The 22,113-nt window shown below is 36.4% G+C and overlaps 5 protein-coding genes across 5 annotated transcripts; 3 read left to right on the top strand and 2 right to left on the bottom strand.

Moving 5' to 3' along the window:
- The first annotated feature begins 3,186 nt into the window (after positions 1-3,186).
- LOC116304950 (neuropeptide FF receptor 2-like) lies at positions 3,187-5,005 on the top strand. The gene has a single exon (XM_031714756.2). It carries the CDS (start codon positions 3,222-3,224, stop codon positions 4,866-4,868), a length of 1,647 nt encoding a protein of 548 aa, XP_031570616.2. The 5' UTR covers positions 3,187-3,221; the 3' UTR covers positions 4,869-5,005.
- Positions 5,006-5,079: 74 nt separating this feature from the next.
- LOC116304949 (pre-mRNA-splicing factor SYF1) lies at positions 5,080-13,234 on the bottom strand. The gene is made up of 25 exons (XM_031714755.2): positions 13,062-13,234; positions 12,619-12,770; positions 12,298-12,351; positions 11,636-11,705; positions 11,055-11,252; positions 10,491-10,586; positions 10,128-10,166; positions 9,867-10,031; positions 9,589-9,648; positions 9,164-9,248; positions 8,986-9,058; positions 8,389-8,688; positions 8,079-8,154; positions 7,757-7,957; positions 7,582-7,668; positions 7,438-7,513; positions 7,229-7,338; positions 6,887-6,990; positions 6,391-6,490; positions 6,203-6,319; positions 6,057-6,114; positions 5,681-5,795; positions 5,485-5,603; positions 5,377-5,411; positions 5,080-5,239 (listed from the first exon to the last, which is right to left on the bottom strand). Exons 1-25 carry the CDS (start codon positions 13,098-13,100, stop codon positions 5,207-5,209), a joined length of 2,562 nt encoding a protein of 853 aa, XP_031570615.1. The 5' UTR covers positions 13,101-13,234; the 3' UTR covers positions 5,080-5,206.
- Positions 13,235-13,331: 97 nt separating this feature from the next.
- On the top strand, positions 13,332-15,261 carry LOC116304952 (peptidyl-prolyl cis-trans isomerase NIMA-interacting 1). The gene is made up of 4 exons (XM_031714757.2): positions 13,332-13,630; positions 13,926-14,048; positions 14,549-14,567; positions 14,972-15,261. The coding sequence occupies exons 1-4, from the start codon at positions 13,399-13,401 to the stop codon at positions 15,048-15,050; spliced, it is 453 nt and encodes a 150-aa protein (XP_031570617.2). The 5' UTR covers positions 13,332-13,398; the 3' UTR covers positions 15,051-15,261.
- LOC116304953 (DNA polymerase epsilon subunit 3) lies at positions 15,252-17,858 on the bottom strand. Its single transcript, XM_031714758.1, has 5 exons — positions 17,763-17,858; positions 17,526-17,614; positions 17,345-17,430; positions 16,219-16,337; positions 15,252-15,876 (listed from the first exon to the last, which is right to left on the bottom strand). The coding sequence occupies exons 2-5, from the start codon at positions 17,589-17,591 to the stop codon at positions 15,707-15,709; spliced, it is 441 nt and encodes a 146-aa protein (XP_031570618.1). The 5' UTR covers positions 17,592-17,614; positions 17,763-17,858; the 3' UTR covers positions 15,252-15,706.
- Positions 17,859-18,138: 280 nt separating this feature from the next.
- LOC116304948 (casein kinase II subunit beta) lies at positions 18,139-21,843 on the top strand. The gene is made up of 7 exons (XM_031714754.1): positions 18,139-18,269; positions 18,458-18,579; positions 19,130-19,232; positions 19,710-19,825; positions 19,905-19,980; positions 20,087-20,276; positions 20,887-21,843. The coding sequence occupies exons 2-7, from the start codon at positions 18,508-18,510 to the stop codon at positions 20,999-21,001; spliced, it is 672 nt and encodes a 223-aa protein (XP_031570614.1). The 5' UTR covers positions 18,139-18,269; positions 18,458-18,507; the 3' UTR covers positions 21,002-21,843.
- Positions 21,844-22,113: the final 270 nt, after the last annotated feature.

Here is a 22,113-nt window from a genome sequence, read left to right as displayed (position 1 = left end):
CTGTCAGCGCTCATATTGTTGAAATTAATGCTGGTGTTTTTTTCTATGAACTCTCTTAAGTCGTTTCTATGAGAGTCATATAGTGGACACCAAACTAGAAAGTGTTTTTCGTTTTCTACTCCCGACTTACACACTGGGCAAATCCTTTCATCGTAAATGAGATAAGGCCTCTTATACCTCCCCGTTTCTACTTCAAGCTTATGGTTACTAATTCTTAATTTTGTAAGCGCCACTCTGTGCTTAATATTGGTGACTTGACTTAAATATTCTTCAAAGTTATAATCCGTTTTGAACTGACGAAAGACTCTGAGTTTATTTTTATGTCTGTCGTCTTTTCTTTCATCATTGTGGAGATTACTCCATAAAATTTGCCTCTCAATGTCATATATTCTTTGGGTTATTATTTTTCCATATTCATACCATCTTGGAGAAAGTTCCTTTTGTTTCATCCAAATTATCCCCAATCCGAGTTGTTCTAAAGTAGTTTTAATTTTTATGCTCCAAAAGGCTTTTTTAGTTTCATTTTTAATATCTTGGTAGACTTCGGCTGAAAGTTTTTTTGGGTGTAGTTCCGACTTTATGATTTTATGCCAGAATTTAAAGCTTCTACTGCATGCTTTGCATTTTAGCGGAAACCTTCCTAACTCAGCTCTGCATGCAAGGTTACTAGCATTCTTTGTCACCTTGAGGAGCATTTTGCAAAATTTCAAATGAACAAGTTCCATGGGCTCTTGGTCTTTGGTGCTTAATGTTTCGATACCCCATATCTCACTTGCGTATAGAAGTATTGGTGTAACAAGCGAGTCAAACAGTTTTATAGTTAATTTGATATTGGATGTGAAAAATTCACCCATTTGTTTTTTCATCTGAAATAGTGCCTTTAATGCAGCTTTCTATTCAGGGAGGAGGAGAGATGACGGGGGTGGGGTGGGGGTGGGGGGAGGGAGAGGGAGAAACAATGGGAAAAACTAGAATAAGAAAAGAGAGAGAGCCAGGAAAGAGAAAATGGGCGGAAGAAACAGCTGAAAAGATTAGTAGAAGGGGATATGTAGAAAAGATTTTTGTTATATAGTTAGGATAGTACGTGCGCGCTGATTGGTCGAAAACTGTGCTTTATTAGTGTAGGGAAGCACAGTGCTGGCGCCATCTGCTCGCGCCAAGTGCTGCTAGATCCTGCGACCGTCTTTCGTTTTGCGTAAATAACTTCAATACCGAAATAAAATTAGTAACACGATTAAGGCAGCTTTTTCCGTGCTCTTTTCAGTAATACGGCCCGTGCTTCTCCTAAGGGTTAGGTTAGGGTTAGGGTGCTTACGCCACTTCCTGTTTGCTTAATTACTGAACGGAGCACGAAAAAAGCTTTTTTTGTTTAAGATAGAGAGAGAGAACTAGTATTTACGTCCGGGTCATTATCTATCGCCTAACCCGTGCTTCTCCTAAGGGTTAGGTTAGGGTTAGGGTGCTTACGCCACTTCCTGTTTGCTTAATTACTGAACGGAGCACGAAAAAAGCTTTTTTTGTTTAAGATAGAGAGAGAGAACTAGTATTTACGTCCGGGTCATTATCTATCGCCTAACCCGTGCTTCTCCTAAGGGTTAGGTTAGGGTTAGGGTGCTTACGCCACTTCCTGTTTGCTTAATTACTGAACGGAGCACGAAAAAAGCTTTTTTTGTTTAAGATAGAGAGAGAGAACTAGTATTTACGTCCGGGTCATTATCTATCGCCTGCGGTAGGGGGGGGGGGGGGGGGGGGAGGGGGGGTGGGGTGGGTGGGTAAGGGGTGTTGAATTTGAGGATTTAGGTGATTTATATGGTATACAACTAGAGAGGGACCAGCTAAATAATTACAGGTATGCGAATGGGGGATCAATTGATAACAACCAGCAATTGAGGGGGATATAGAAAACAAATAGTGCTTCTCCCTCAAAAATCTTTCAATATCTAGACCCTCTAACATTTAAATATTTTGTAATATTGTGTCCCTTTTTTCATCAAATATTATCCCACTGTAAAAAGCTCAGTGAACTAATTTCATCGATATTTGAATATCTTATATCCTGCTTGTGTCCCACAACTAAGCATTGTTCTCACTTTCTTCATTGTTCATTCAATTATCTGTTTCGTTTACCGCACAAATAATCTCAACAATGCAATAATGTGTAGTGAGACGTTCTACGAGTTCTTCTTTTTTGATTAAAATCAATATTTAGTAACATTGTCAATTGCTGTGGGATGTGATGGAAATAACCCTTCACAATATGCAAGCACTATAAACAAATATTTCAACCAACGAGAATATTAACTTGAAAAAGGACAATAATACACACCCACATCACTTATGGCTAGAATAACCTATGCAATTCTTCCGTCATTTTGATTGTCTCTGTTTTCCATTGCTCATAGATAATAGTTCGATTCAATCTCTAATTATCAATATTACACCACGTGCCCTTCTTTCAAACAAAAACAAATAGAAAAAGTATATATATGCCATAACTAATTCACAGCTTTAATATAGGCTTGAAATGAAAGAATCGTTGATCTAATTCTAAACTCCGAGTATTATAAAGACTAACATTCAGAAATGATATGATTTACGTTATTAGAAACTACATTAAGTTATATGGTATTCTTAATAATTCTGTGCAATCATAAGCCAACTTGTCATTCATTAAGTTTTGCCCAATCATCCAGCCTACCTAATGTAAGACTAAAGTGATTAGGCATTATTTCACCTCTTCATTCTAAGAAAAGTGTCGTTGCTAGGAAACAAGATGATATGAGAAGGAAATGTGCTAGGATTATTAACACTCGAGTTTTATGTCACAATAAATGAAATAAGAAGTTAAAACAGAACATGATAAGAACAAAACCAGACACCGACTAAAGAGAGCTCTGTAAGATGTCATAAACAACAAACGTAAAGCAGGACTTGGGCAAATGCAATAATTGACTTCTGGGCCTTTTTCATTTTTCTATCTCAAGCAACCAAGATCGTTAGCAACAAAGAAAGTGCTGGTAAGCCACCCGGGTAAAAAAAACATACTGAACCGCGCGATAAAGCCAAAAACAGCAATTATAGAGCCGGCGGACACAGCCAGCAGACATTCAAATATCGCCGAAAAGGAATTTGCTGACAAAAAAGGCGGAAAGTAAGATTCTTTTAAAGAAAAAATAATAATTTCAATACTATTGTACGAAAAGACAAAAACGACTCCCAAGATGAATTCATCGTCATCGATAAACGAAAGTGGGGTGTTGATAATGTATCCCCTTCAGCATCGTTCGTCTACAGAGGTAATGGCCGAGACATTTATTGGATGTCTCTTGTTTGTTCTGGGACTCACTGGAAACGCACTGGTTTGTTATGTGATTCACAAAAAACGCTTTACTAATTCATCCATGTATTTCTTTATGCTCAACCTCGCATACGCTGATTTACTGGTTTGCTTCGTCTCAATACCTTTGACATTACTTTCAACTCGACCACAACCTGTTGTCGTCAAGTTTGGCTCTCTTCCTTGTAAGATTATACGATTTATCCAGTATATCCTTCCTCCTGCCTCCGTAGCAATATTAACAGCAACAGCTATAGATCGTTACTTTCATATTTGTGTGCCATTAAAGAGGATGATCACGACCAAAGCTACGAAACAGCTCGCGGCCATTTGCTGGGGGTCAGCGCTTATACTGACTTTACCGATAATTTATTTGATAGAAACTCAAAAAGTCATGTACAATGGATCTGTATACGAGTTCTGTAACATAGAAGAAACATCAACGTATCCAACAGCAGGAATGATCTATCTAGTGTTCAGGGGGTGCCTAGGTTTTGCCATTCCCTTGGCAACGGTTTCAGTTTTGTATTTCAGGATCGTACGAACAGTTTGGCAACGTCAGAGTCGCCATCAGTCAGCTAATCGACAAAGAGCAAATGTAGTCAAGTCGTTGTTAACAGTCGTCATAGCTTTTTCATTAAGTTGGACTCCATTTTCCATCTACAATAAGTATTATCTCTTTATGAAACCCAAGAGAGAAGACATTACTCGGCAAGAAATCATTTGTTTCTGGATTGACCTCACAGCTTCAGTTTATAATCCTCTCATTTACGCCTTTTACAACAAAAAGTTTCGAAATGCTTTTGTTTCTGTTGTTCTTAAAAAGAAACAGACGCATATGTCGGCATTAAAACCCGCTAAAGTTTCCTATCGGCCGAGATCCAGAACTCTACCAGCTGTATTGTCACTAGAAGATAGACAACAGTCCAGGGACAAAGAACTGGAGGGACATGCAACTCTTCTGCTCAACACTCAAAGTATCATACGAGGAAAGAAAACACGACATTTGTCGTTAGCATTTGATATACTGGATAAAAGTGAGCCAAAGTGTCGCAGCATCCTTTTTGGCATAACCAACCTTAGTTATAACCAATCAGAAAACAAACAATTTATTCCACATTCCTTCCATGGATCGAAGGAACACGTATCATCAGGCATCATTAACATAGCTGAGCCTGCCGTAATCAAAAACAACTGTTCCAGCGCATGCGTAAGCAAGAAATGCTTAAAGGAAATTGTTTTTGTTCCCCGTATGGTGAAAGTTGAGCCAAAAGCGGAAAACCTTTCGCAATCGAAGAGAGGTCTTGAAAGCAACTTAAAACAACACACCCATCGATACCCCACAGTGTTAAAGAGATCTCAAACATTAAGATCTCCAACAGACCGAGCACATCATGTTACTAAGAATAGAGTATCCACGCAAAAAACAAAATTTGACTTCCAAAAACATGGAAAATTTTCTCGTTCAAATTCGTTTCATTTCCCTTCATCTTATAATCTTTGCAATGTTAGTAACACTCCTGCGATATAAACAGCCTCCCAACTAAAAAACTATAAATAAACACGATGCTATGTCGAGGTGCAAAAAGGAGCCATTATAGTATTATAATTTGGTGTGAAATATGATCGTCCGGGTGAGTGTAGTCTTGAGAAAGACTGTTGTTGGTGGTGACTGACGTTTCGTCAACCTGAGCGGAAGTCACATTCAGAGTCCAGTGAGAAAACGAGACACAGTCAAACCATTTACTCTTATAGTATTATAATTATAGGATCAATACAATCAACTGTTGTGTTTTATTACACGACTACACTTGCTCGATTTACCAGATAAAAGTCACATGAATAACGGAGAATTATTTTTATCACCCATCAATCATCCTCTTTCGTCAAACCACCAAAAACCTACAAGAAAAAGATGTAAGCGTTTACAAGTAAATGTAAGAAAAGAAAGGGAAATTGAGAAACAGTCGTTGTTTTTACGAGCGAGTCCGCTCTATTATGTACGGCAGTTTGTCGCCTTAGCCTCCTGATTAACTTACCTCGCTTGGTACAGCTTGTTTTTCAATTTGAATTTCTAAATGAAATTTAAAAAATTAAAAATACAATTGAATTCACTAAATTTATTCTAGATTAAGTAATATTCCTACCTTTCGTTTGATTTTCACTATCATCCTCCTCATCATCGTCATCATCATCAATATCTATCTCTTCTGGATTAGTAGTTTTCGACGCAGCTAATTCGTTGTCATCTCCTGTGGTTTCTCCCCTACAAACATTGTGTAATGAGTCTTAAGTAGAATGTTACTGGTTCAATGGCAAAGCAACAGTGACTTTACGTCTTACCTTACAAAAAGCACTTTTTCTTTGGGTTGCAAAGCTTCCTTTTTCGCTTGCTCTGCCACGGCTAAAACCTGCTGCTCAAGTCGTCTCATTTCGTCTGTCGTTTCATCTCCTTCGTCTAAAATTCAAACATTTAATATCCGATTCAATTTGTTGTGATACATATCACAGTTTTGGAGATAGCAGGAGTGAAAGACAAACTTTATTTGACGCAGTAATCTGCAGGAAAGCAGTAATGTATTTGGCGTTATTCCACTTTTTTTCGTATCATGTACGTATTGCGATGCTTTCTCGCGGCACAGGCATCCCACAAGCAAGCATTGTATAACTTAGTAGGCACCCTAAGAGACCCTAAAGAGTTATTTCTAGTACAACTCACCAGCGCCTGCGCCTTTGCCAACAGCTGCTGCCAACATCTGGGCAGACATGAAATTAACCTATATAAATAAAAATGAGGAGATTTAATACCAATTAGCTGTGCGGTCTGCAACGATTCGTAATGATCTCATTAAAGCTATGGCTTACCTGTGTATTGAACTGGGCCTGTACGCTTCTTTTGATTCGCAACATCTCGCGGAAAGTATCCTCGTTTCCATGGCGAACTTCGAACTCGTTCCAGACCTTCCAAAATTCCGAAGTTCTCTGCAGAATAGTAGAATGAAATAGTAGATGTAATTCTTAGTTTTGAGTACTTGCACACTTTGCATACTCACCCTTGGGTCTGACATCTGTGATGCATGCATGTATATAGCACGTGCACGGTCAATTTCACCCAGCTTCCTTTCCAGTTCAGCAAAACGTATGCACATTTGTCTGGTGCAAAAAAAATATCGTAGGATTAATTATACAGAAACGAATACAAAACTTCGTTATCATGGTAATAATGAGCAGCATGGCTGACGTACGCGGCTAACGTGTTGTCTTTCACCACTCTGGTTCCAAAGGTTAGGGTCGCTGGTTCGAGCCCTGAGGACCCCATGTGTGAATTGAGTTAGTTTGATGTGTTGTTCCCTCCTATATTACGAGGCTTTTCTCCGGGTTTTTGGTTTTCTCCCTCCGTAGATCAACAAGTGAGTTGAGCGTTCTGTGCATACAATATTGAATGCAGTGGTAGTGCGTGTGAGTGAAAGTTGGCCAAATTGGAAACCAGCCCACAACGGTAAATTTAACACCCATATAAAATAGAGATGATTTAAACACACGTTTTACCTAGCTTGGTCATCCTGCAACAATTCGATTGCTTGTTCGAAGATTTCTCTTGTGTGTGTCACACCAAAGATCTCTGCTGCTCTTTTGATGTACAGGTTGAACATCTGGTAATAATCACACCTTTTATTACTCCTAGTTGTTTTGTACGGTAAATTTAAACAGGGTGTATATTTTACCACCATTACTTCCCGTGAGGGGATTAGGGTAATTAACATACCTACATACACTCCACATATACACTATCACTAAATTTGAGAATACAACAGAAGAATCAATTGAAAGTGCATTAGGACCGAGTCTCTTTTGACAAGGAGTAAAGTATAAAGAACGAGGAAGCCATACCTCAAACTGTTCTTCAGGAAGCACAGCCTTGGTTGCTCGGTCGTAAATAGCCATAGCATGACGTGCTAGACCATGGTCCTCTTCAAGCTTAGCATACATTAAATAAAATGCTGAAACCATAGACACATGCGAATCACAACATTAGTAACATATAATGCTGTTGTGTGCACATGAGGGTTTCAAGTAGAATATAGAGAAAAAATACTAACTTTTGGCGTATTTTGCTGGGCATCCATCAAGAACCTGCTCAAATAAATCTCTTGCTCTTTCAATCTTGCTACCACCCTGCATATGTACAAGTAAATGATGGTTAATGATAAGTCAATAATGATAATTCTTGACAAGTAACTTACATATCGTCTAATGAACTTGCTCAGGTACGTATTCCAAATGTCAAACACATTTGGCCACTTGAACATAGCCACACCTCGTTCAAAAACCTGTGAAAAACAACACAAACATTACTCATCATATAAAGTCAAACTTTAAAATGCTAAGGTACAACAAAGTGAATCCAGTTTCGCTGACCTTAAAACTTTCTTCAAAGTAGCGATGTTCTTCCAAGAATAAGGCGTAGTTTATTATAATTTGTGGATTAGCTATTCTCAAATCTAAAATACGGCTATAAACAGCCTTGGTAGACTGAAAGGTACCAAGGCTTTCCTCTAGATCAGCATACATAGACCACAATTTGAGGGATTTATGGACACGTTTCTGCACAGTTTCCCCCTGGAATATGACATTAAAACATTATTAATAATAATTGGGCTATTATTTGGTACCATGGATCCCATGAAAAATGATTCCCTAATGAATTAATTAATTTGTTTATTGGCTGTTGACAACCTACCTGATCATAGTAGTCTGTCTTTGTCGATGGAACCGAAGTTCCTTTCCTCATCAGCTCCAAAGCACGCTGGTAGTTTCTGTGAAGAAAAAGAGTTTTACATTATCTAGTCCATTTCTTCTTTTCTTACCTCTTGTTGAAATAAAAACTTTCTATTGCTGACAACAAAACCTTTTTTTAAATTTTCATTGAAAGGAAGGCAAAAAACTGGAATCAAGAAACCAAAGAATGCTTCATCCTAGATTCTCTAGGATTATTTAAAAATTACAATTACCCAGGTATAGTAAGCAAGTAAGACAGGTTCACAACTTACTCATGTCTTATCTCCATCTCAGCATATTCACACCATACACTGGCTAAGTCATCAACATGACGGTAGTTGACTTTAGTTGCCTTGTCAAAGATCACTCTTGCTTCATTTATCTGGTTGTGTTTCTCATAGAACTTGGCAAATTCTATCCATATTGTATGCAGTTTACCAGTTGCTAATTTAGGGTCCACAGTCTGTACTGCTTCTGTAAAGGTGTTTATGATTTCTTTTGGTTTGCCTTCATAAAGTTTGACTCTCTTGTGCCATTCATGGACATTGTGTGGATTCTGACGCAAGAGGACACTGCAAACCACAATCAAAAACGACTTACTTGTTAATGTGGTGTTTAATAGACCTCAGCTGTACCTTGGGTGTAATGTTTTCCCATTCAGGCTATGTGTCATTCTCTAGATATCATTTCTTTGTTTAATAAAAGTTGTGCACAGGATGACTGACTATAGCATCTTAAGGGAATGAAACATGGTCTGAAATATGAAATGATTATGCCCTGGGTAAAGAGGTCTATTTCTATGCAAACTGCTTAGCAGATGCTCTTCTACCAGAAAGACAAAAGAAGGCATAATGAGGTGGCGTACTAACCTACTCAGAAGCAATGGACGTCTATCCATGAGATTTTCAAACCTGGCCAGCCTGAGTTCTAAATCAATATCCTCTATAATAAAATTAGAATATTATCTCCCTTAGCGTCACATAATTATAACTAGTAACAGTTATCTAAGTCAAATGGATAGCACTACACCAAAGTCATGTGTTTTACCTTCTTCTGTTGCACCCATCTCTGCAGTGGTTTCCATCTTGGCATTGATCATACTCTCTTCAAACTGAGCATAAGCATCAAATACCTATGCAAACAAAGTATCGTTCCTAATTATACTTTAACATATTTATCTTCAGTAGGATGTGGATATAGGGACCAGTCATCAGTGTGCCGAGAATAAGGAACTGCACTATATAAGAACCATTTACAGAAAAAGACAATGGTTACAGCCAGGGGTCAAACCATGGCTAGTCAGTCCCCAGTCATGAAGAGCAGCCCAATGAGTTTTTAGTTTAGTCATACCTAGTCTCTGGCTCAACATTACTGCTCAAAATTACCTGGAAGGCAAAATTTGACCAGACAAGTTCCAGTCTGATGAGTGAATTATAGAGAGGATAAGGCAAAACAATCTAGTCTGAGCATACCTGTCCAAAATCTCTTACAGTCATAACAGTCTGTATTGCCTCTTCATAAACATCCCTTGCCTGAACAAAAAACAATAAAACATGCCATAATCATTTAGAGTCACACACAGGGTTCAGGGGCAGATTTAGAGGTACAGGCCCATGGGGCCAATGTAATTGTATTTGCGCACAGTCTTGAAGGTTTTCTCTCGGGACAAAGATTTCCAGCCCACACTTTCTTTTATTCCTGGATCTACCACTGGGCTTCTTGTGGAATGGAAACTGAATACTTAATCTACCTTTTCAAAATGTCCACTTCGAATGTAGAAATCAGCAAGTAAACACCACAACTGTCCAAGACTGTCAGTGAATTTGTGCAGCCCTCCTCTGATGATGTCTGCAACCTTGAGACTTTTGATTTTGGTTGGGTTTTTAGAAATCAGCTCACATAGATCATGCCATAACTGTGCATTGTTAGAAGAAGTAAGTACACAAAGTATTATAATAATTACAACAATAGAATAACAGAAGGACATTAAAACCAGTAACAAATGTATTACCTGATGATTAGACTTCCCTTCTTTAGACACAAAGTTTTCCTAAAATAAATCAAATGATTAGAAGCATATTTTCGAAATAAGAAGCGAGGCTAAGAATAACAGCTGCTTTTCTGGCAATATCTGCGGTCAGAATTGCAATGTAACCGGTCAAATGTCTGCCTTGCAGGGACATTATTTGACCAGAAAAAATGAGCTAAAGATGAGATATGACCAAGCTAAATATGATTTGACCAATCATCATGCATGACTGGTGACTGGCCTGCTGTTACTTTTAGCCTTATGCACAAGCTATGCCAAAAGAGACAAGGTGAGGTGAAGTTATATTATACATCAATTAGATGTATTAATTATGTATTTAAGTACCTTGTTAACTATTGTAGCCAGCCTAGTGGCTGCTTCATCTATCCATCCAACATCCACAAGATATTTCACATATTCTTCTGTGTTCTCAGGTTGAAGCTTCATAAGATAAATAAGAAATAAGAAATCATTCAATAAACTGTATTTAGGGTAACACGTAACGTGGGAACTGAAAAATGTATTAGCCATTCTTAGGTTGAAGAAAAATTGGGTTGGGTTGCCATTGCAATCACTACTTGTGGTACTGTATTAGGCGACAAAATGTCCCATAAATAAGTCTCACAATCCACTGCCATGGCAACTCAACCCAGTTGTTTCATGAATCTCAGAAAGGCCATCTATTTCTAATGTCTTTGAATGAGACAGGACTGCCATTTTACAAAGTTATCCAAGCCATGTCCAACATTTTAGAGCATAGGAAAGGCTCTACTCAGATATTTTGAGACCATGAAAGTTGATCCAGCTGAGGCTTTGGCCCAAGACCTCCTGCATAACAGACCAGTGCCCAACCGAGTCAACCTGCAGGAGGTTGTTGTTGATCCAAACAACTTGTAAAGTTGGACTTACCTTTAGGTATCTCCTGTATACTCTGACTGCTGTCTCATGTATTGGGTGTTTACGCACAAACTTGAGGTATAAAGGCCAAATTCTATAGTGCTGGGTGATTGGAAGTGCTCGTAATGCTCTGTCAAACACTCTTCTTGTCTTTGTGATCTTGCATTGATCAACCAGAAACTGACAATAATCAAGCCAGATCCGAGGCATCTTGAAAGATATTTCATTGGAGAATATAAATTTAGTTATTTGCTTAAAGAATTATTGAATAACCTTGTAATATTATTAGATACAGCCAGGGTTTTCAGGTATTTTGTTATCAGAGCATTTTTAACCCCAGTATTCGGTATCTCCGACATTATTTCTCTGATTTACATGTATGAGTATGAAGAATTTTTGTAATCCCAATTGATCCTGAAATTCTGGACATATTGGCATCATGGAAAGAAATAAGAACCTTTGTTTCACACCCAAATTTATTCTTAAGCACTTGAGGAGGAATCTATCCATGTTAACATTGCTGCTGCTTGAGTGAGACACATGTATTGGACAATTAGTTAATTAAGAAAAAAGGCAAAGGTTTTTTAGGGTACCTTGTGCATAAAAACGAGTGATCTCTCAAAAGCATTGTTGACATCCTCATATGCTGGATCAGTCAATGGTCTTAAAAATAACAAACATTAAAAGTTATGCATCATTGTATGTAAAACCTTTCATAACTGGCAAAGATACTGAGATTTTAATTTTGAATTGCATACTCCCACACCACTGAAAATATAGCCAATCAGAATGCAAAAATGTTGGTGTATAGAGCTGATGCAATTAAACCATGAAATAAAATCAAACTAAATACTGACTAATAACATCTATTTAGTTCAACTAATAGTTGCTATTACTCAACCAGAACATGTATTAAACAAAAGACACAATTAATGGTCTCTTGTGTATTTATCTTTGTATGATGAATGTTCTGGTGGAGTGATAGCAACTATTACTCACTAAATAGATACTATTAGTTAGTAATAAATACTATTTAGTTTGAGTAAATTTCATGGTTTAATTGTATATGCTCTATTATGAGCACAGAATTCAAAATTGAATTTTTAGATTATATGGATGTTTTTTCAATGGTGTGGGATGTATTAGTTGCTTTCTCATGAATCATGAGACACTACATGGTAATCTCCATTCAAAACTGTTCTATAACTAGTACTATGTCATATAGTTTTTAATGATATAAAAGAATTTTGCTTACTTTCCCTTGACTTGTTTTCTTCTGAGCTTCAAGTAATTATACCAGAGTTTGTAACTAAATGGACAAAAAATAATAATGAACATGGAATGTACAAGATTCTGTGATTTAACAAGCTACATCAATTTTTAAATTATTCAGCCCAGACAGTAAAATCTCGGCTTGCAGTAAACTATGAACCACAAGATAAACCTGAATACAAAGATAGAAATTTAAACTAAACTAAAGCACTGAAGGTTTGGGTCACTAATTCCCTTACAAAGAGAGGGTAGCAGAGTTACATGCAAATCTTTTGCACAAGACAAACAGCTCCATGTGTAGTACCTTCCAGGAAGCTCTTTGAGTGCTCTCTCATACACCATATTATTAGCAGTCTTACTTCCAGCTTTCGACTTGTGTTCAATATATCGCATCCAACATTTGACAGAATATGGGTTACGAATAATCTCCTCTTCATAAGGAAGGTCATCTTCTTCCTGTTATATTCGATAATGATAATAATAATAATAATAATAATAATGACAATACTGATAATGATGATAGCAATATTAGCAATAGTATTAATAATAATAATTGAAAGTACAAGACAATGTTTTTACAATAATAGTGGCTAGCACAAGATATTCCATACTGCATTGTGGACAAAACTTGTTAAATCTATTATTACAGTAGCTAGAATATCTTTGTAAAAGTCATTTTATTGCATTAATAAAGAGTAGAGAGAATAGAAAGATTTTGACATCTATAACATTTTCACGTGTACTTACGATTATTATGGTCTTCGATTTACTTGAAGACTCGTGCATCTTTGGAGTCCTTTGCAGCTATCTTGATGTTATATAGTAAGGTGAATTAACTCTTCTTATTTTAGTTAAAAAACTAATTCCAAAGTAGACAAGTAATACAAGGCGAGTGAGGAGAGAGTAAAACGAAATTCACACGTACAGGTCAGCTGTTTCTCTCTAGTTGACCTTGCGCACAACTCACTTGTGTCTAGTCTTCTTCGTCCATCATCTTGTCTTCCAGTAACGCCTGGTAAAAGTGTGCTTTCCTGTAGCCAACACGAGTAGTGAGGTGTTCCATACCATCAAATACCTTTGAAAAATGAGTGATTTACCTCCAGGATGGGAAGTTAGAACTTCTAAATCCACAGGAAAAGCATATTTCTTCAATAGACAAACGAATGCTAGCACTTGGGATCGGCCAACAGAACCAGCGTCAGATCAAGTACGCGCCTCACATTTACTGGTCAAACATTGCAATTCAAGGCGCCCTGCATCTTGGAAATCAGACGAGATCACCAGAAGTAAAGAAGAAGCTCTTCAAATCATCAAAGGTTTGGAATGAGGAGCAAAGAAGGATAAACCCACTTGTCATGTGCTAGCTACCTACCCAAGTCAATTTGTTTGAGTCTGGATTAGTGTAGCTATTCTAATATCCCAAGGGTAGTGAACATGTTGTCCCCTACTCCCCACACTTCTCCCCCAGGAATATTACTCTACATATTAATCCTCGCTTGGCCAAGTCAACAAAAGCAAATACCAAACAGTGACCAAGGGAAATACGGGAACTGCTTGCAGCCTGATTCATCTTGTATTAGTCTTACCATTACTTTAAATCTATAATTGCAGGTTACGAAGAGCAAATTAGGTCTGGTGAAACAACCCTACCCAAGTTGGCCAGGACTGAAAGTGATTGCAGTAGTGCTAGAAAAGATGGTGACCTAGGCTATTTTGGCAGAGGACAGATGCAAAGTATGTTTGAATGAACCAACAGCAATATCTGAGGGAGATTATTATTTATAGAATTTTTAATTGACAATTATTGCAGGGAAGTAATGGTAAATGGCATCCTATTAAAAATACATGTATACACTTAGAGAGTAATCTTTTCCACGAAGGGGTAGTCCTATTTTGATTATTCATTTGTGTGTCATTGGTGAATTTGTTTAGGCTAATACTTTTAAGCTTTTCATTTTAATATTATTCTCTGAATCCACATAATGTTTTCCATTTCAGACCATGTGTCATTGATATATCATTAATTTCTTTGTGGTTGCAAATGGATATGACTAAAAAAATCATATTCTCAAGAATGACAATTGATCTGAAATGCAAGAAAACATTAAACCTGAGATAAAGAGGTCTAATTAGGCTTCCACACCTGTTGTGCAAGTCCATCTTTTGTAAAAAAATTGCATTTATACCATATGGGGATGTATTTTATGGAACTGTTTTTACTTTCTTTATTTCAGAACCTTTTGAAGAAGCCACGTAAGTTAATGCTTACATATATGTACAACAATATCATACACTGGGCTAAAAATAAGTGCTGGTCAGTTAGTCATTGGTCAAGATGACTGACCAAATTATATTTAGCAAAGCAGAGTTTAACCAAACAAGGTCTAATCAGGAAAGGATATTGTCCTATGACAGGCCATTATTTATAACCCTATATATGTCTAGCATATGTCTTGTTGAATATCCATAGGGGAGGGTTACAGAGATTTCAGTGATTTCAAGAATACCAAAATGAATCGTTGTATCTGTTCAATTTAACAACATGAAAACATTACTTTAAAATGGCTGGATCACCACTGATATCATTGCTAACTGACCATGTATTTTGATCTGTGAAAGGTTTATTCTATAAAGTTAACTGTTACTATTGTTTCTAGGTTTGCAACCAAGGTCGGAGAGATGAGTGGACCTGTTTTCACTGATTCTGGAATCCATTTGATCTTAAGAACAGCATAAATAAACATTACTATTTCATTCTACTACTTATGTGCTTATCAACTGTGAAATAAGATGCTATAGTCAGATGTAAAATAGAACTGCATGTGAACAAGTTGTAAAATAAGGCAAGAAAATGTAACATACCCAGTTACGATAATTACCATAATGGACTTCTAGTAGGTGTAATGTACAAATATGAAAAGAAATAAAAGCACTATATTGAGTGAAATTTTCATGTTTTTTATTTTGATGATGGTCTAGATAAACATTACTGGTGAGAACAGTGGCTTAACTTATTTGAAAAAAAGCACTCTACACTTAAGAATGATATGTGCTACATCTGTAAGACATGTTTCTGGTCAAAATATGCTCTAAGAATGCAAGCAACTTGTTTTAAGCTTTGAGTTGAATTAAAAATGTCAGCTAATAATCTCCTTCCCTCTCTATTTAGGGACAGTTCATTTTTTACAGGCATATGGGGGAGAGGCTGGTGGGATTTAGGGGGTGCCACGCAAAAAATATAATAATATATTATCCTGTTTTAATAGAGGGCCATGTAAAAAAATTCAGGTTGGGAAGAGGTCACTTTTTTTTACTTACAAATCACAAAATCCCACCAGCACCCAATTGTCCTGTAAAAAATGAACATTCCCTTATTTCTGATTAACAATGTCTTAAGACTTTGTCCCATTTTCACTTTTTTCTTTAGAATCTGATGGTACATTGTCATCATCTGTCTTTTGTTTTTTTGCTTCAGGTGCTGAATCTTCACTACTGATCTCTGATTTTCTTCTTTTTGTTTCTGCTGCTGCCTCTTTTTTGCCTTTCTGTTCTTTCTTGAATGCTGAAATGATGGTTTCATAATGACTCAGCAATTTAATATATATAAAAAAGCATACTGCATTTTTTCCAAAAAGAAATCTAGCTCTAATTCAATGATAATGATAAAATAAGCATAATTTAGAACTATTTAGGTGGCATGCTTTTAAGTATGATGGAAATATATATGAAATTAAATTATTCCTAGCACCAGATTTTTTCTAGGTTCTTATTTCATATGGCTGCTAGGAATAGTTTTATTTCATTGAAAAAATAAATAAAGAAAAAAGAAAAAAAGAAAAAAAAAAAGAAAAGAAAAAAAAAAGGAAACAGCTATTTTATATAAAAATACTCATTCTTGTCTCACCTGCAAGGTTTTCCTGGAGCTTTGGAAGGAACTCTTCAAATTCCATTTCCTCTAAAGCCTGAAGCACATCAGCTGCAGTAAGTGTCTTTCTTTTGCCAGAAATGGCAATATTGTTGGCACTGAAAGAGAAATATATACCTATTATTATATATATCTTTGAGTACCTCAACTTGAAAGAAAAAACAGTCAGTCGAAAGGTTAAGGTAAAAAACTTTAGCATATAGTTTAGGTACATATATAAGCCTAACCTGGGCTCATGCAATTTTCTAAAGGTCAATCAGACTCTTTTACTAGTAACCCTTTGGAAGTTTATCCTAAGCAGACCTTACTGCTGGCACTGAGGATGATCACTGCCAGGATTTGTTATGTCCTCAGTGGTTCTTTCACATCCTCAAATTGGAGATGGGACTTCATTTAACCTGATCATCTGAGCCCCAAGGGATTCACACAATGTAGAGAGAAATAAAAGGGTTTTAACCCGGGGGGGGGGTACTCCCCTATATTTGCTATACAGGTATGTGCCGCCCTATAGGGTATATGGTTTTTCCGCTTTTGGGTCTAGGGTAGGGTATCATTTTTTGACATTTTGTCTGGGATAGGGTTAACGATTTGGTCGTTTTTGTCTGGCAAATAGGCTACGCTTCTGCCGGCACAAAGACAATAAAAACGTTAGTAAATATTGATTGAGATCTATGAAATAACTGTGTTTTCCGTCTTTTAGTCTGGGATAGGGTGTACAATTCTTAGCCTTAGTCTGGGGTAGGGTATGTAAATTCAAAATTTTAGGTCTGGAATAGGGTCAGGGTTTTGAGGTAATGGCGGCACACCCCTACCCCAGTTGGGGAGTTAGTACCCCCCCCCCCCCCAGGGGTTTTAATGCGTTACAACTTTTACCCCTCAGACAGTGCTACAACCACTGACCCCTAGTGTCATTATCAGCAAAATAAACAGGACACTTGACCAACCATAGCAGTCAAGCCAAATGTTATAGCTATGCTATCCATGTATCCCATGGACAATATATCAATAATAGTAATATCAATATATTATCTATGCTACCCATGTATCCCATGGCAGCTTTGCTCTTTGCCCTCCCTGGATTCAAAACAACTACTGACATACAGACCATGACGTGGCATAGAGAACAAATACACTTGCAGCCTTTCCTATCGCTGATCTGGCTTCCTTAGCAATGTTAACACCATCAGGAAGCTATAAAATATAAGACATATATATCAATACTATGATCAGCACGATTTGTCACGTGCTCTAATTATACATGTTGTATAAATGTTAATAGTACTTACTACATCTTTCACTAGTCGAGCGATAACGGCATTTGGTAAGTTTAAGTCTTCTGCTTTTTCTGCCATAATGTCGTGTCTTTGGAGTATGTCTTACAATAGAAAAAAACAAAGAATGTTGATTCCCGGTTGATTGGATTTTCAACTTCATCGTCGCATTTTTCTAAACAACTCTACGAATACTGCCTAACATAAAGGACTAACAGAAAGGAAAACTGCCAAACAATCCTATAAGATTACCTTGGCGAGATATGATCAAATAGAAAGCTTAAAATATCTTGCTGATTTAGAAAGGTTTGGATCTGATTTCGGTTTTGGTCACATTCGGTTTTCCCGCGATCATGAATGTATTAATAAATAAGACGGCGTTTCTAATTGGATAAGCGAGTCTAATTACTGACCTATTGAAAGGCTTGTTCTATTACTCGTTATAAAGAATATTTTGAATCATTTCATGAACTTTAGACCAAACTTTTACTATCGCGAAAGTCTGCCTATTAAATGATATTTAAATCTTTTATTCGGCCAAAATCTTTATTTTATTCTTTTTAAAACTTTTTAACGAAATGCAAAACGTGAGTATTTGGTCAGCGCATTTGACCACAAGCATGCGCAGTGTTGTTGCCGGGAAGGGAAACATCTTGAGGTCTGGAAGATTCTTCCGTTCAAAAGAAAGTACGACTAAAAAGCTCATTTAATACCAATATTTGCACTTTAATAATTTATCTTATCTGCAAATATCGAAAGGCAAGTATTGTAGTACTTAGGAGTAGACTTAAGAGTGCGTTTTTTCGTGTTAATCTTGATATATTTGCCTCTAATTTTGGGGTCTTGTACACAATCTTGTTTTCCTTCTTCACGCGACAGCTGCTTTCACTCACTCTTGTGCATTATCGTATCCTTTCTTTTTCAAACTAATTTTATTACCTCACCAGGTTTTACAGTTTACTGGCTTTTGATTTATTCATTTATTTGTCATACGAGGATGAGCAGTTCAGAGGAAGTGTCTTGGATTTCATGGTTTTGTGGGCTCCGTGGAAACGAGTTCTTCTGTGAGGTAAACAAGCTCAACTACTGCTTGTGTGTACTCTAATCAAAACCAATGACAGATTAAGTATTTTCTCGTTCAGTCTTATGATCATAAGCTTTGTTATAAAGTATATTGGGACTGTATTTCTACTGCTTGAATTAAGAAGAATGGCATAATCTTCCACAGCAAAAGGTCTTCATTTGTTTTTTTCTTTAATGTAATCTAATAATATAGTAGCACACACCCTTCAAACTTTTCCTTTTGATGTACTATTAAATCAACTCGAAAGTCTTGATCTTTATTACTTTTTCTTTTGAAATCCAAGAGTCAGAGACAATGTTTACTATCGTTAAGTACCTTTCTTATTTGAAACATGTTTCTCTTGTCATTTGACTGGAATACCTTTAGTATTTTGAGATGTAATTATTGTGGCATTGTTGTTATTAATTTAAGTCCTTTTCTTTAATTAAGATCATTTAATGAAGGCATAGGAGCTGTCTGCCAATTAAAGTTATGCCTGCAGTATTCAATAATTAATGATTTATAAAAAACATTACTTTAACCATTTGGCATATAGGTGGATGAAGATTATATACAAGACAAGTTTAACCTGACTGGTCTAAATGAACAAGTTCCACATTACCGGCAAGCTCTAGACATGATCCTAGATATGGAACCAGGTATCATTACTTGTAATCCCTTATTCAGTTTTTTATACATCCCATTGTTTTTTTTCCCTGTAATAATTAACCGTGGCGACAAAGTATTGTTTGTGTTGTTCTCATGTAACAGGACTAAAATTAACAGCTGGTCAATTGCCAGTCATGATGTTGTGCCAAATTAGATGTAACTTGGTCATACCTTGTTTCTGGCTCAGCATTACTGGTTAACATCACCGACAAGCCAAATATTTGACTGGGCAAGAACTTTCAAATTATGACCACCCAATATCTTTAGTCCTGTATAAGTAATAATAATGGGAATTACAGTGTATTCCACAGAGTGGTTCTTCTTCCACTGGATTCCAATTGGAATTTAAAAATTGATTTTTGCGGAAGGGGGAGGGGGGACCCAGATTACAGCAAGCCTGGCACCACCTGTTCTTCCCACAGCATATATATACTGAAAACAATAAGATGAATTACCTTTTATTTAAGATGATGAACTAGAAGATAATCCAAATCAGAGCGACTTAATCGAACAAGCTGCAGAGATGCTGTATGGACTGATTCATGCTAGATATATCTTGACTAATAGAGGCCTGGCACAGATGGTAATCATAACATTAACTAATGATAATGGTTTTCATAATTTACCTCCCAGCTTACTTTGTAACAACTGTTTCCTTGTAGCTTGAGAAATACCAAAATGGAGACTTTGGTCATTGTAGTAGAGTATATTGTGAAAACCAACCAGTATTACCAATAGGTGCGTAAGTACTGTTACTTAACCAAAATCTGCATGCATCCTTTTAGGTGTGGTATTATATTGTAGATCACTGATATGAATCATTTGCTTCCTGCACAACTACCAGGCTTATCAGATGTGCCAGGAGAGGCTATGGTAAAACTGTATTGTCCAAAATGTATGGATGCATACACCCCTAAATCTTCAAGACACCATCACACAGATGGTGCATATTTTGGTACTGGTTTCCCTCACATGCTGTTTATGGTACACCCAGAATACAGACCCAAGCGTCCTGCCAATCACTTTGTTCCAAGGTACGAGTTACAAACACTTGTCATACTTAGAATTTCAGAAAGCACAGGGAACAAGAGCCACAAATGCAAATCCCATTTGTTATTCTATTTTACTTAACTTAATTAAGTAGTCTAGTCATGTTATGATCAGCTTTACATTCTATTTTAATGACAGCATACATTAGGTAAACCAAGTATTTATATGACTGTTATATTCAACTCATCAACTACATCATGAATTATTAAATTTCATTTGGTTTATTGGTTGATCATCCCATCAAGAGGTACATGAAGATATAGAAATATAGATAAGTTATAGTGCTTGGGAACGAGGTTATTCCGGGCGAAAGCCCTTGGAATTAAATTCTGAAAAATTAATTTCCGACCTCGCTGGGAATCGAGCCCAAGACCTTCGGAATTGTACTACCGATGCTCTACCAGCTGAGCTAGAGGTCAGACTGAGAGCAGGCCGGGGTGAAATAGATGTTAGGTAGCGGTAATTATGATGCAAAGATGAGAATATGTGGACAGCATAGCACTTATGAAATACATGAAGATGTATCAAGAGGTAGTTGTTTTATATCACATGACCATTGTGTGAATGTTCAGATTTATTGTATGTTGGTTTTAGATTGTTTGGATTCAAGATTCATCCCATGGCTTTCCAGATCCAGCAACAAGCAGCGGCACAGCGTGGTAGATCCTCCTCAGCCAGGCCACGCTCAACAAAACCACACTATAAATAAATAACTACCAACATTGTTAAATGATAATATGAAACTTTGAAAGATTAGAATTCCTCCTTTCTTATCTGGTTATACACATAGAAATATATCGGAATTATAAATTGTACACAAAGAAAGTCTAAAATGAATTAGTGTAAGAATGTTTTGCTCGTATCCTTGGATCCTGTTTACTCTTGTTTGTATTGCAAACCTTATTTGAGTATTTTATCTTTTGACCACAAATTTGAATTCCAGATTTGAAATGGTTAATATTAAGAACGGATAATAGCCATTAAAATCCCTGGATTAACCATTAAAATACCTTGAATTTCATTTTCACTAAAAATATTTTCTATCATATTTTGTGTTTCATGGGTTTATTGATTTATTATCCAACTATACTCGGCAGAGTATAAATATTGCATGAGAAAGCCTGATGTGAGTACAAAATATCTTGCGATATTTATACTCTACGATATTTTGTACAGAATAATAAAATATAATTATTCCACAAGGAGATAATTCAAGGTATTTTTATTAAAAACTTTATTTGTTTATGTTGAGATGTGTCAATAAGTTTTTAAACTTTGTTAAAGTCACAACACCATTGCCACAATCTTGTATTTCTTTATGAAACATTGTCCAGTAGGAGTATAGTACTCTAGCCTTTATATATTTAATAATAATGCTACTTGATAATGTTTGATCCATAGAAACATCAGAAATTTGCATCTCGTCTATCTCGTTAAATATATGTTTTTCTCTTTCACTTCTTTTATGTACATTGTTTGCTTATTATTGCTGGGCTTGTTTATACTAGTATAACAATGATATTTAACATGGAATAAACTAAAATAACCAAGGCTGCTTGAATCCTTTATCTGTAATTATGTATGTACTAAAAGGACATTCGAAATGTATTTGAATTCTTTTTATGAATGTTAGATAAATATATCCTTTAGTAAATCAGAGAAAATGTAAATACATAGTTAATATATGTGAGTGGAGTGCAACATGACATTTGCATGATGGCGTCATTTGACTCCCACTACCATAATGCTTGGCAAATTTTCATTCTTATTTAAATTCATATTCCCTCATGATGATAGTAAGAGAATTAGTGCTAATCGACT

The sequence above is a fragment of the Actinia tenebrosa genome, unplaced genomic scaffold (assembly GCF_029948245.1).
Source record: "Actinia tenebrosa isolate PJP-AT-01 unplaced genomic scaffold, QUT_ActTen_1.0 PGA_scaffold1__47_contigs__length_23844297, whole genome shotgun sequence".
Taxonomy (NCBI): Eukaryota; Metazoa; Cnidaria; class Anthozoa; order Actiniaria; family Actiniidae; genus Actinia; species Actinia tenebrosa.
Note: the sequence above shows the minus strand (reverse complement) of the source record. Positions and strands in the feature narration are given on the sequence as shown.